This window comes from Asterias rubens, chromosome 7, assembly GCF_902459465.1.
Source record: "Asterias rubens chromosome 7, eAstRub1.3, whole genome shotgun sequence".
Classification (NCBI taxonomy): Eukaryota; Metazoa; Echinodermata; class Asteroidea; order Forcipulatida; family Asteriidae; genus Asterias; species Asterias rubens.
This window is the reverse complement of record NC_047068.1, coordinates 6,198,970-6,212,333: the sequence shown is the minus strand read 5'-3', so window position 1 is coordinate 6,212,333 and position 13,364 is coordinate 6,198,970. Positions and strand designations below refer to the sequence as shown.

At 39.8% G+C, this 13,364-nt stretch overlaps 1 protein-coding gene across 5 annotated transcripts in view; it reads right to left on the bottom strand.

Moving 5' to 3' along the window:
• Positions 1 to 11,449: 11,449 nt before the first annotated feature.
• LOC117292713 (trinucleotide repeat-containing gene 18 protein-like) overlaps positions 11,450 to 13,364 on the bottom strand; it is a 64,328-nt gene continuing 62,413 nt past the window's right edge. For all 5 annotated transcript variants that reach the window (XM_033774855.1, XM_033774857.1, XM_033774856.1 and 2 more), the window contains one exon: positions 11,450 to 12,978. In XM_033774855.1, coding sequence (XP_033630746.1) covers positions 12,778 to 12,978 — 201 coding nt within the window. In that variant the 3' untranslated portion in view covers positions 11,450 to 12,777. The remainder of the gene's footprint in view (positions 12,979 to 13,364) is intronic.

The window sequence follows — 13,364 nt, the reverse complement described above, 5'->3', positions numbered from 1 at the left end:
TGGAACTTGTGGACAGGTTTTTTTAAGTGCATTTTAATTAAAAAGTTGATGGATGTTGAGTTTTCTGTTGGCATTGAGCATACTGACTTGTTGGTAAATGATTAACCATTGTGTGTACAATGTCTCAGTTGGCTCATAGAACAATCTGCAGACCCTGTTTTGACGGGGCGTGGTCTCGAGACCTGAACCTCAGCTGGTCCATAGAACAATCTGCAGACCCGGTTTTGACGGGTCGTGGTCTTGGTCTCGAAACCTGAACCTCAGCTGATCCATAGAACAATCTGCAGAGCCTGTTTTGACGGGTCGTGGTCTTAGTCTCGGGACCTGAACCTCAGCTGGTCCATAGAACAATCTGTAGACCCTGTTCTGACGGGTCGTGGTCTTATGTCTCGAGACCTGAACCTCAGCTGGTCCATAAAACAAGTTGCAGACCCTGTTTTGACGGGTCTGATCTCGAGACCTGAACCTCAGCTGGTCCATAGAACAATCTGTAGACCCTGTTTTGACGGGTCATGGTTTGGTCTCGAGACCTGAACCCCAGCTGGTCCATAGAATAAACTGTAGATCCTGTTTTGACGGGTCGTGGTCTCGGGACCTGAACCTCAGCTGGTCCATAGAACAATCTGCAGACCCTGTTTTGACGGGTCGTGGTCTTGGTCTCGAGACCTGAACCTCAGCTGATCCATAGAACAATCTGCAGAGCCTGCTTTGACGGGTCGTAGTCTTGGTCTCGAGACCTGAACCTCAGCTGGTCCATAGAACAATCTGCAGAGGCTGCTTTGACGGGTCGTAGTCTTGGTCTCGAGACCTGAACCTCAGCTGGTCCATAGAACAATCTGCAGAGCCTGTTTTGACGGGTCGTGGTCTTGGTCTCGAGGAGACCTGAACATCAGCTGAACCATAGAACAATCTGCAGAGCCTGCTTTGACGGGTCGTGGTCTCGAGACCTGAACCTCAGCTGGTCCATAGAATAATCTGCAGAGCCTGCTTTGACGGGTCGTGGTCTTGGTCTCGAGACCTGAACCTCAGCTGGTCCACATAGAACAATCTGCAGACCCTGCTTTGACGGGTCGTGGTCTTGGTCTCGAGACCTGAACATCAGCTGGTCCACATAGAACAATCTGCAGACCCTGCTTTGACGGGTCATGGTTTGGTCTCGAGACCTGAACATCAGCTGGTCCACATAGAACAATCTGCAGACCCTGCTTTGACGGGTCGTGGTCTTGGTCTCGAGACCTGAACATCAGCTGGTCCACATAGAACAATCTGCAGACCCTGCTTTGACGGGTCGTGGTCATGGTCTCGAGACCTGAACCTCAGCTGATCCATAGAACAATATGCAGACCCTGCTTTGACGGGTCGTGGTCATTGTCTCGAGACCTGAACCTCAGCTGGTCCATAGAACAATCTACAGACCCTGTTTTGACGGGTCATGGTTTGGTCTCGAGACCTGAACATCAGCTGGTCCACCTAGAACAATCGGCAGACCCTGTTTTGACGGGTCGTGGTCTTGGTCTCGAGACCTGAACCTCAGCTGGTCCACATAGAACAATCTGCAGACCCTGCTTTGACGGGTCGTGGTCTTGGTCTCGAGACCTGAACATCAGCTGGTCCACATAGAACAATCTGCAGACCCTGCTTTGACGGGTCATGGTTTGGTCTCGAGACCTGAACATCAGCTGGTCCACATAGAACAATCTGCAGACCCTGCTTTGACGGGTCGTGGTCTTGGTCTCGAGACCTGAACATCAGCTGGTCCACATAGAACAATCTGCAGACCCTGCTTTGACGGGTCGTGGTCATGGTCTCGAGACCTGAACCTCAGCTGGTCCATAGAACAATCCGCAGACCCTGTTTTGACGGGTCGTAGTCTTGGTCTCGAGACCTGAACCTCAGCTGATCCATAAAACAATCTGTAGACCCCGTTTTGACGGGTCGTGGTCTTGATACCTGAACCTCAGCTGGTCCACATAGAACAATCGGCAGACCCTGTTTTGACGGGTCGTGGTCTTGGTCTCGAGACCTGAACCTCAGCTGGTCCATAGAACAATCTGCAGACCTGTCTGCGTGGTCGAGACCCGAACACAAAACCCGAACAAGCTGTCGATTCTTCTCGGGCCTGGATCCAGGAATTTAAACAAGGATGGGGTCTTTATAACTGGGACAAAAACACGTGAAAAGAAACTGGAATATTTCGATGATTATGTATACGAAGCAAACAGGCTATATGTATGTGTAGCGGGTTCATGGTAAGAAAAATGGGGCAACAGTCAAACACCTTTAGGACTAGCCAAATATCTGTCCAACTTGGTCCTGAAAGAAAAAGGGCACTAAGCAATGCTCCTTGGTTACTTAAGGGAACCATTTCTACTGGAGCATTTCAAGGGAACCAGGGGACATGGAGGCAATCGCATTTGTTGCCTCCGTGAAGTATCATCAGGCCTAGCTGCGCCTCTCTTAAAGGCAGTGGACACTATTGGTAATTACTCAATAATTATTAGCAAAAAAACCTTACTTGGTAACGAGTAACGGGGAGAGGTTGATAGTATAAAAGTTTGTGAGAAACGGCTCCCTCTGAAGTGACGTAGTCATTTTCGAGAGAGAAGTAATTTTCCACGAATTTGATTTCGAGACCTCAGATTTAGAATTTGAAGTCTCGAAATCAAGCTTCTGAAAGCACGCAACTCCGTGTGACAGGGTGTTCCTTCTTTCACTATTAACTCGCAACTTCGAAGACCGATTGAGCTCAAATTTTCAGGTTTGTTTATGTACATGTTGAGATACACCAAGTGGGAAGACTGGTTTTTGATAATTACCGATGAGTAAAGTCCAGTATCTTTAAACCATGAACGCATAGAATGGACGTTTTCCTGTCGTCGACAATTCCAAAGTTTATAGACAGCCCTCAAATTAAAGCTTAAAAGTTATGCCCTACACACGGAACTTTCAAAATAGTGCTTGTTGGACCATGGAGGATTTCTTCTCCATGGAAGAACAGAAGTACACACACGTGTCGAATACGTTTTATTTGCCAATATTCGGCATTTCCTGTAATGCCGAATTTAGGCAAATAGATTATAGCACAAAATGAACGGTGGATATGGTTCTAAACAATTTTGTAGCTATGAGGATTTTTAAGTTAACATATATTACGAGATATAAAAAATATAAATCCTTACCCGTTTCCATCCATTGTACCTCTTTCTGCTGACGTCGGTAAAACTGAAATAATTCTTGATCGAAACCAACCGCAACACAAGATTTAGTTTTTTCTCCAGCAGCAAACAATTACAAATCCTCAGTACACAAAATACTTAGTCTCACGGGTTGGGTCAACAAGTTAGATTTATCACCGGACTTTTGTCTCCGTGGTGTCGAAAGTTTCTTGTTGCGTCCAAATCTGAAGTAGCTATTCTACCTTGTCAGCGAACTTTTTAATATATTACTTCAGTTCCAGACAGAGGGTATTCGACGGTTCAAGACTTATCGTATATTCTCCATGTTGATTGAGAGATTCGCAGTTTGTTATCGGATCTGATAAGCCTTGCGTTCCGGCCCTCTGCACTTCTTGCTCAAAATTCACCAAAAACATATATGTTCCGGACAATCCTGTGCCGGAAAATCCTGTGCCGGAAAATCCTGTGCCGGATTTCTTTTTCTCTTGATGACCGTGCCCTACTTCTTGCTAATGTGACCAGCGGAGCGCAACTGTTTTTCAATAAACATCCACGAAGATTCAGTTTGATATGTGATCCTGTTGTTAGCACTATGGTTTATCTTTCTAAAGGTGGAGGTTTGTGGTTTCCAGTTTCCAGTTTAAGGCGATTATAAACCTCTCACCTTACGCCTCCTGTATTTAAAAACAAGAAAGGTGAGAATGGAATTTGATCACGGTGTTGTGTCTTTTTCTTTTCTTCTCTTTTTTTAACCTTGGCCGTTGGGTGAAACAAGGAGGAAGAAAACAATGAGATAGTATACTTCAGTTATATTTCTTCAATGGTACGGTTTGGTAATGCAAACGAATAGCTACTGACGTTCTGACCCTATCAGAAATCTATGACGACGGAACACAAATAAAAAGGTACATGTATAATAGCCGAAATGTCAGGCCATTAACTATTAATTATAGATAGTTCCCTTTGGCTGGTAAGCAGTTGTGCAAAACCAATTCGTTTTTTTCCCGCTTCGTTAAAAACAAATTAAAAACGGGATAAATAAAACCTTTGTTGCATGTTTTCAATGCAAGAATCACATGGTGTTTTTGTCGTCGTTTTTATTTAATTGGGCATAAACAACTTGCAAGTTTGTACAGCGTCGCTTTTTAAAACCAGATTTTATGCTGAAGGCTCGCCCATTGAAATTCTTAACGGACCATTTCGTTTTTGCAAAACTCGCACACAGTGACTTGCACGAAATGTTGTAATTGGACTTGTGGGTTGAATTTTTTTCACTAAAGCGTGATTTGGACCCCGACTTCCAGATAAACGTCTCGGCGCTCTACCAATTGAGAGAGCTAGCCGTTATAATGCTGGTCCCCCTTTTGTCAATATCTATGTTCGAGTGCAAGTCGGAAGCCGTTCAACCTTGGACACCGAATAACTCTTATAATGTTTGTGAAAAACGTTTTAGAGTATAGGCCTATCACTAATTAAGCACTTAATTTAACACTTAACTTTTGTTCTGCATGACAGGTTGAATCACCAGTGGTCTCCATTCGTGGTCCAACGTTCATGGTTGTTCTTTAACGGACACCAAAGTGCGTCAAGGAGCAGCTATTGTCACATAAACACTGCTCATAAAAAATACATGTAGTCATAATCCCATATGGAGAGCAAGCCCAAATGTATCTAAGGTGGTTGCTATTTATAAACAAGCAGGCCCATTATGCACTCCAATTTGGTGCAGTGTAAATACAATTCAACTAGTTTGGAGTAAACAACTAAAAATACATTCCCTTCAACAGTTGTCGAACTCAAATAGAGGCATGGCTCGTACTTGTGTGGGCTCTGTGATGATGGTCGTTACTGGTGCTTTTGAGTTAACACAATAGAGAGTGTTTGTACAATGTGTTCGACACAAATGTTACATTTTCTTGCGACTGTTGACACGGGCCACTTGCAGCAAAATAAGATTTGACGTGTGCATGGAGAACTTCTTCAGATTTTGATGATGTGACTGGGTTCTCAAAAGACTGAGGTTTGAAGGGTGTTTGTTTAGCCACCCTCAAGGTTGCTGGAGTGGCAGGGGTTGATTTGTTCTTTTATCTCGGTAGGATAGTCAGGCCTGAGGAGGGGAGGGTGGGGAGGTTGGGGAGGGTGGGGAGGTTGGGGAGGGTGGGGAGGTTGGGGAGGGTGGGGAGGTTGGGGAGGGTGGGGAGGTTGGGGAGGGTGCAAAAGATGAGCATTATGGAATTTGCTTTGCACTGATTGGTGTGACTGATACAATGTGACGTAAAAACAGGTTTTGAAGGAACTGTACAGTTGTTTTGTCAAACTGCTGAGCGGGTGGTTCACTGTAAATGAGCAGCGGTCGTTTTCTGTGTCATGGGTTGAGGCCATGCTCCATGATGGCAACACGTAGGGACGCCTATCTAGGAAGGGTATTCCAGTGTTGTTTGAACGGCACACTCAGTTGCGCGAATATCACACTAAACATATTTGTATTATTCATTAAATCTGTAAAAGATGATAAATAAACAGACTAGACGAAAAAGCCTAGGGGAACTTTGAAAACTCTCACCCCCCAAAAAAGATAAAGTACAAAGCGTATCTTACCAAGCTTTCATAACACACTTTTTCTGCCGATGAACTGGAATTTTTTAGAGCAGGCAGTATCGGCACTTCAACCCGCCTTTCACAGGAAACGTGCTCTCTCCACATCAATGACACAGCACTCTTTAAACACACAGTATGCCAACTTATGAATCGTTTATGAATGGTTTATTTATTTAAAAATGCCATCGCAGCATACCGTTGAATTGCGACTTAATTAACAATCATTAAAAATATTACAATAATTATTAAAAAGCTTATTATGAAAATACATAGTGAACATTTGACCCCCAAAATCACAAAAACAAGGACCTGCCAGAAATGTACAAACAGTTTGACTACATTTATATACATTTAGGACCAGGAAATTTAGCAATATATTAGAATGGTTTCAGGAGTTCAGGAGCTTGGTGAGGTAGGGCAAGGGGCTATTTTGGAATCTGTTGGTTTTACAGTTAGCTCGTCGGCACAGTTGCATTGTTGAGTTGTTTACAGACGCAGCGAACCACCTCGAAAATCTTTACTTGCCTTCTCTGCAAATTGATGGCAGAGTTTGATTCTTCGAGACTGGAGGGAGTCCAATTGAAGAATAGAAAGAGCATTGTGGTATGTTGTGTAGTCATTAGAGAGGATGTAGTGACATACATGCTTCTGGATCTTCTCGAGGTGGTTCACCTGCTTCTGGGTAAGGCCAGCATTCCAAACAGGGGCTGCATATTCGAGGACTGGGCGAATATAGCCTTTGTATACCGTGAGGAGCTCTTCAGCGTCTAGTCCAGCATCCTTCAACTTACGGTAAACCATGGAGGAATGGTAAATAGAACTGTATGAAGCTATGCGCTGGTCATTTGAGCCTTAGAGATATAACCATCTTTGTTTGAAAAAGGCAACATTCTATTACTGACAAATCTCGCTTCAAAAGAAATCGGCAATTATTTGCGAAAGCCCAATTAGTGTTAAAGCCATTGGACACTTTCGGTAAACAGTATTGTCCAAAGGCCCACACTTCGTGTATCACAACTTATATATAAAATAACAAACCTGTGAAAATTTAGACTCAATCGGTATCGGAGTCGGGAGAAAATAACGGGAAAACCCACCCTTGTTTCCGCACATTTTTCCGTGTCATGACATGTGTTTAAAATAAATCCGTAATTCTCGATATCGAGAATTGATAATTGCTTTAATGTTTTCGCAAAAAGTAAAGCATTTCATGGAATAATATTTCAAGAGAATTGTCTTTCACCATTACCTTTTGTAAACCCTGTAAGTTATTTTCAAATCTGTGTTACGGTTGATTTGTCCCGACCTACCAATACAGAGCAACAGGTATGAATTTTAAATGATGTTGACGGTAAACTGATGTGTTTCAGTCAATGTGTTTATTCTGTGAAAAACAAAATATAGGAGCAGTTGTGCAAATATTAAAGCTATTTGTTGCCAGTCGAAGCGTAGCGTTTAATGGCAGCCCTAAACAGTAAATAGGGGAACCTTTCTCCAAATGTTGACGGAGGGATCACGACGGATAAACCGAGAACCTTGAAACCAGAATAGCAGAAAGATTGTTTGTTTTGCTTTCATTCTTTTTGACAATTGAGGAACCCGTTCTTTAAATGCAAACACCATTTTCAAGCCATTGTTATGCAAAATACAAATTGGCCAAATAGATGGCTTCCGGCGTTGCAGGAACGCGGTTTCGTTTTCTCTATGTCTAAATAATATAAGAATAAGTTGAGTTCTAGTGGGAGAAATTTGAAAACAATATCAACATTTTAGGTATAAAGCTGAAAGTAATGTCGGGTAAAAATCACTCGTTTTTTTTCGTTTTTTTGTTCTTCTTTTTCCAAATCAGGATCTATCCATGTGGGTGGGTTCGAATCCCATCACATCAGACTTGCAGCCTCCCTTTTTTTCAGTATCTACGGGAGTTTTTTAAGTTTAAAGTTTCATTCCAACGGGTTGCACAATGCGCGGCTTTTAAGATTACCGAAGCTTTATTTTCAAAAGCAATTCACAAGTTGCAAATGAGTATTCGTTTTCCGGTGGCGTAACTAAGAGAGGGAGCACACACGGTAGCCCCCCCCCCCCCCAATCTGAAATCTTGACTCCTAGTGTTAAAATCGACGGTTACCGTATAAAAATACTTGCATTTTGTTTACTTTTAAATAGTATTTTCAGTGTTTGAAAACTGTAAATTATTTTTGTGTTATTTTTATTAAATGCTAAGAGAGAATTGTTTCTGATTCTAGCTCCCGGGTTATCGAGAAAGAGAAAAAAAAAACACATAGTAAATGTCAAATGACATATCGAGAGCGCTGAAAGTGTAATGGAAAAGCAAACTAAAGCTGCAGTTGTTTTATTGGGCAAAATTGTGCACCCCATTTGGCCCCAAACGTTTTACACTAGTTTCGGCGCTGTCCATTTCTTCCACAATAGGCCATATGCATCTTTTGAGGTTTGGGCAAACAAAATCAACTCATGGACGCGAATAAGAATATAAAAAATGATTAAAATATCAACATTTGCAACTCCAGTAAAACACACACTGAAAACAACATTTTGGTTTCATGTACTTTATTCAAAATAAAAACAACTCTGTTTAATTCCCTAAAGATCTCCGATAAACGGATAAACTAAGGACCATTTTGGCCCCCCGTACTGTCTATATTTTATCTCCAAAGAAACACCGATAGGGCCACTCAAGAGCACATATATTTATTCCAAAATCAGCTGCCTACACCAAGAGAACAGTATTAATACAACGACCAGAAACCAGGTCTGGAATTATGTTTTATATAAAAAAGAAATCTTCGTGAATTTCTATATATCATTTTGTGTGACTGCTTTAATATAATACCCCGCCTCATTGGGGAATAAAGGAAAGAAATTGTAAGAAAATTTAAGACCTTTCAAAATGTCCAAAGGGTATAGACAATAAACAAAATTGTTTAAACTAATATAGCTTTGTAAGTCTGATAGTTTAAAAACAAGGAAGGAAGTGGTAACTAATTTCATAAAAACTGTATCTGGGCTTAATTCATAAAGCTTGTAAGCACAAAAATGTGCTTAGCACAGCTCAAGAAATAGCTTGCTTGCAAATACTGGTTACCAGCCAAAACTACATCACGTTTACATTGTTACAACTGGTGCCCCACTCATTTTTGGCTTATAAGCAGTATTTAGTTTGGTTAAAAGTTTTATGAAATTGGGCCTTGATGATAAAGTAGCTGTTTATGCAGTTTTGTTAATGTAATTAGTTATGTGATTGCTACGTCCAAAGGGTGAAGAGTCAACAAGTTTTGAAATTTGCCTTAAGGACAATTCTATTCAGGTTAATATATTAAAATATAAAAACTACAGAAAAAAATAAGACTACCGTAGAATTCAATTGGTATTTTGGTTTAACAGTGGTTTTCTTTTATTTGTTTATTTCTGTTGTGACATAATACATGGTATTTTGGTTTACAAGTTCGTCTTCTTTGAATTAGTTCTGCGGTGCCACGAAAAAGGTTCGTTAATTTCCGGCATAAGTTTATTTATGTAAAACAAGAATGTGGCCGAGCGGCTGATAACTTAGAGCAACAAATAGTCAGAAGTTCACTTCATGATTTTCAAAAATAAAGATTAGGCCTATGCTAAATGGAGAAAACTCTTTGATTTGGCTTTTCATTTTTTTGTATTTCCTGCCTTGGCTTCAATTTTGTTTTGCACCAGAACAAAAAAGAAAATTCAATATAAATGTTGCTGGACATTGTTAATTATTTTTAATCTGTGCAACGGATTTGCAAAAAAAATTACCGCCCGAAAAAGGACCGATGTTTCGACCCGAGCAGAATCCAGTCGTCAGACCAGTACGTGTTTTTTTCTAACGGTTGAAATTTACCTCTTTTTTTTGTACGTAGACTGAATTAAAAGTATAAACACCCTCTTCGGACAGGGTTCGATCATTCAACATCCAGTGGATAATGATAGTTCAGACAAAACCACACAACATAACATAATTATTATATTTTCAAACTATTCGGTTATCTGCAATAAAAAAATGCTTAAACTCTATCGAAAAACCAAACGTAAATAAAAAATGTGTTTTCTTTTTCATTTTACACAGAATGGTTCGCCACCAATGATTTCGCAGATATATGACGAGTGATATAATTTATATTAATACATCTGTGAACCCAATAAAACATTTTAAAACTTTAAATTTCAAGTCTCCCAAAAATTAAAACGGCTTTAAAAACTGGTAAAATTGGCAACAAAATAATAACAACAACAAATTTGCAACTGTTTAAACTTCACTTATAAGTAAAAAAAAAAAAAAATTAAAAAAATATTGAATGAATTGACACTTAGTTGAATACTTGTCTTGTTCCTCTCACAAAGAAACATTGTTTTCCTAGTTTCACCTTGATTCTTACTTTGAATACAAAATATGCGTGTCTTTGACTTTAACTCTTCAATTAACATTAGTAATGACAAATTACAGGGAAATGTAATTATTCTCTTTCTTTTTTTAAACAAACAAACACAAGATGGTGGGTTATCATCAACAATGTACCGAAGAAAGTATAATTTTCTTTTTCTTTTTTTAAACACATACATTATGTACATCACTTCGTATATGTAATCTGAAACACAAACATACAGTATTTACAAATAAATATACAATATAGATCGGCAATGCTTTGTTTTAACCATTTACATAGAAAATATTCATCTATTTGTACAGTTGAATTACTTACAAACCTTTCCACTCACCAGTAAACTCATGATTTCCTTCTATATCTATATATTTTTTTTTAAACACACAGAAAGACTTTCTGAAAATCGTTCAGACCATTTAGGAATCTGAACATAAAAATGTTCCTTTCTTTATTAAGACAATCACAGTTGCAAACTTAAAAGTAAAGCTTCTTTTTCAATTTTTGTAAAATCTTATTTAAAAAATGTGAACCTATGGTACAGATTTGTAGAACTATATTGAGATAAGTCTACAAAACAAAGACTATTAAAGTTACTGAGAGAGGATGGATGTGAGAGGTCATGACCTCTAGCCATAGCCAAAGACTATAAAATTATACATGATCTGAAGCTGTGGTGGAATTTGAATCAGCTATGGCTACGCTGTTGCTAAGGATGTTGTTAAGGACATGTTATACTTCAATGCATGATGAAATGGTGATCCAGCTGTAGTCGTAGCCATAACTGCCACTTTCAATACAGCCTGTGCATTTCGGCTATGGCTTCAGTGATCTAGCCACGACCAAAGCCATATAAAAAGCAGTCAACTTTGATAGCAGTAATTGGATATAAATTTACCGTACAAAAAAAACAATCAAACTTTGATATCTTTGAACAAAGATTCTTAAAAACTTATCTCTAATAAAATCAATTTACCTTTTGTGATAAATTACGCTTTGTTTAAAACACATTGATACATCATAAACTTTCAACAAGTTCAGGCATAAAATATATAAAAATATCTACATTTGTTTTATCAGTGATCTTGTTTTTATAAACCAGAAGTAAGTGTCACATAATTAAAGAATGTCCAGATCAAATAAATCTATATATAACCACAAACCAAACCATAAAATCACACTTTGTGATCAAAATCCAATAAACTACTTCCCAATCCAAAATGAGCTTGTTTATCTAATAATTCATGAATTATTTACTCGTAGGGGGGGGTTGACAAAAAAAGTCTGATTTAAACCCAAGACTTGAGTGTCAGTCTGTTCTAATAGTCTAAAAACGGAGTCTTAAATAAGCACACACATGCACCCGATGCAGCCATCAGTACAACAGACTGCGTTGCCTGGGCTAGGTGCGCATGTTGATGTTCTGCGAACTTGATGCAGAGATTACTGAGCAACACTAAGACAGTGTTTTATACAGACCCAGTGTGTTGACAAACGAAAGTAGTGCAAGACAGCCGTCTCAAGGCAATATTTTTCCTCAAGAGTTATTCCCGTCAATTGTTCCAATTTTGTACACAACCCAATGTGATCATTCGAACTGAACTACGAGATAACACAAAATGCCTTCATGTCAATTCTCTGTAGTTCAGTGTTTATTTGGAGGGAAACTTGAATGAAAAATAAACCCCATAAATGTTTTCCAATTTGAACAGCAGGATTCTATTCTCTGTACTTTAGATCACTTTAGATCACTGTATACTTTTTATTTTAAATAGACCAATGTGGGCAGAGGGCGATTGCGCATATTTGACATCTACCTTCAATAAACTTCTTCTATAGAAGTGTAGTAACTATAATTCTTTTTTAAACTCTATCTCTTATTCCTGGGGAATACAGCCCACGGGAGACGCTACAAGTTTTTTAAGCCCCTACTCCGTTTTTTTATTTCACGGTTACCCATGTATCTGTATCTCTTATCCCGGTGGAACACAGATCTTGGGAGGCCCTAGGAGTTTTTTTTTATAACCGTTACGTTACCCCCGCGCTATTTGACACTGTCCCCGCTTAGGTCCCTATTCCACTGGGTTCTAGTTCCACTTTTCAAGAATACTCCAGGGTTTCACCGCTTCCCCCTACTCCAGAGTAGGGGTGGCTATTCCTCGGGGTATGCCCATTTGACGGGGCAGAAAGGCAGTCAAGTGATCATAGTGTGAAAGGGCCAGCCTTCATTGCCCAGGGTAGAGCAATGTGAAAAGGGTTTATAGATGTCTAAACCCAGACTAGGGCGCAAACGTGAGCGATGTGATGAATTGCGGTTAACGGGAGGTTGAGGCAGGTTGTCATACTGGAAATCTGCCTTCATTAAGCCCGGTTCATACTTCCTGCGAATGCGAAGCAAATTTTTACGTCACAGTGCTGTATTCGCAGTTGCGCAGGAATTGAACTCGGTTCAACTGTTGACAGTTAATCATTGCGAATTTGTGACATCAAAATTGCGATTGCATTCGCAGGAAATATGAACTGGGGCTTAACACTGTTGAAGTACATGTATAGCAAAGATGGATGTCAAAATTAGGCTGGGGTGCCTACGTAACTGATGTGATGTGTCCGCTAGTGGGATCATACGTTCCTGCAAGATAGTAAACGTCTTCATTATCGACGGCAAACTTGTTGTGTTTCTTGCCAGTCATGAAACGTTTGTACTCGTCCACCGACAGCACCTCACACTTGTGGGAGATTGTCTGGACGTCATTCTCGTCAACGTGGAGGGACTGATAGAGCGCCATCTGTTGGTGAAGATTGTGAAGTAATAAAGATTAATCGTGAACAACTAAAAATAAAAATTAAGTTTCAATTAGCAACATCTACACCATAGATAACACAAAAGGTTAAAGGAATATCTAGAAGAAAGTTAGTTTATTTGACCATTATGCTATAGCATTCAGTAAACCTTGGATGCCTAATGTATTTGATAAAGTTCCCCTGTTATACAACACACTGGTAGACTGTAAAACTCTTTAGCACAGAACGAAATGTAGATAAAGTAACAGATTCCCTAATGACAGTAGGGAGATTGTTCCAAGTCATTTGCCTAGCTACACTGAAAGCTTTTTGACAAACAACATTGACCAGTGCTACCCTTTTTTTTAGGGGGTCAGGTAAAAAGGTAGCA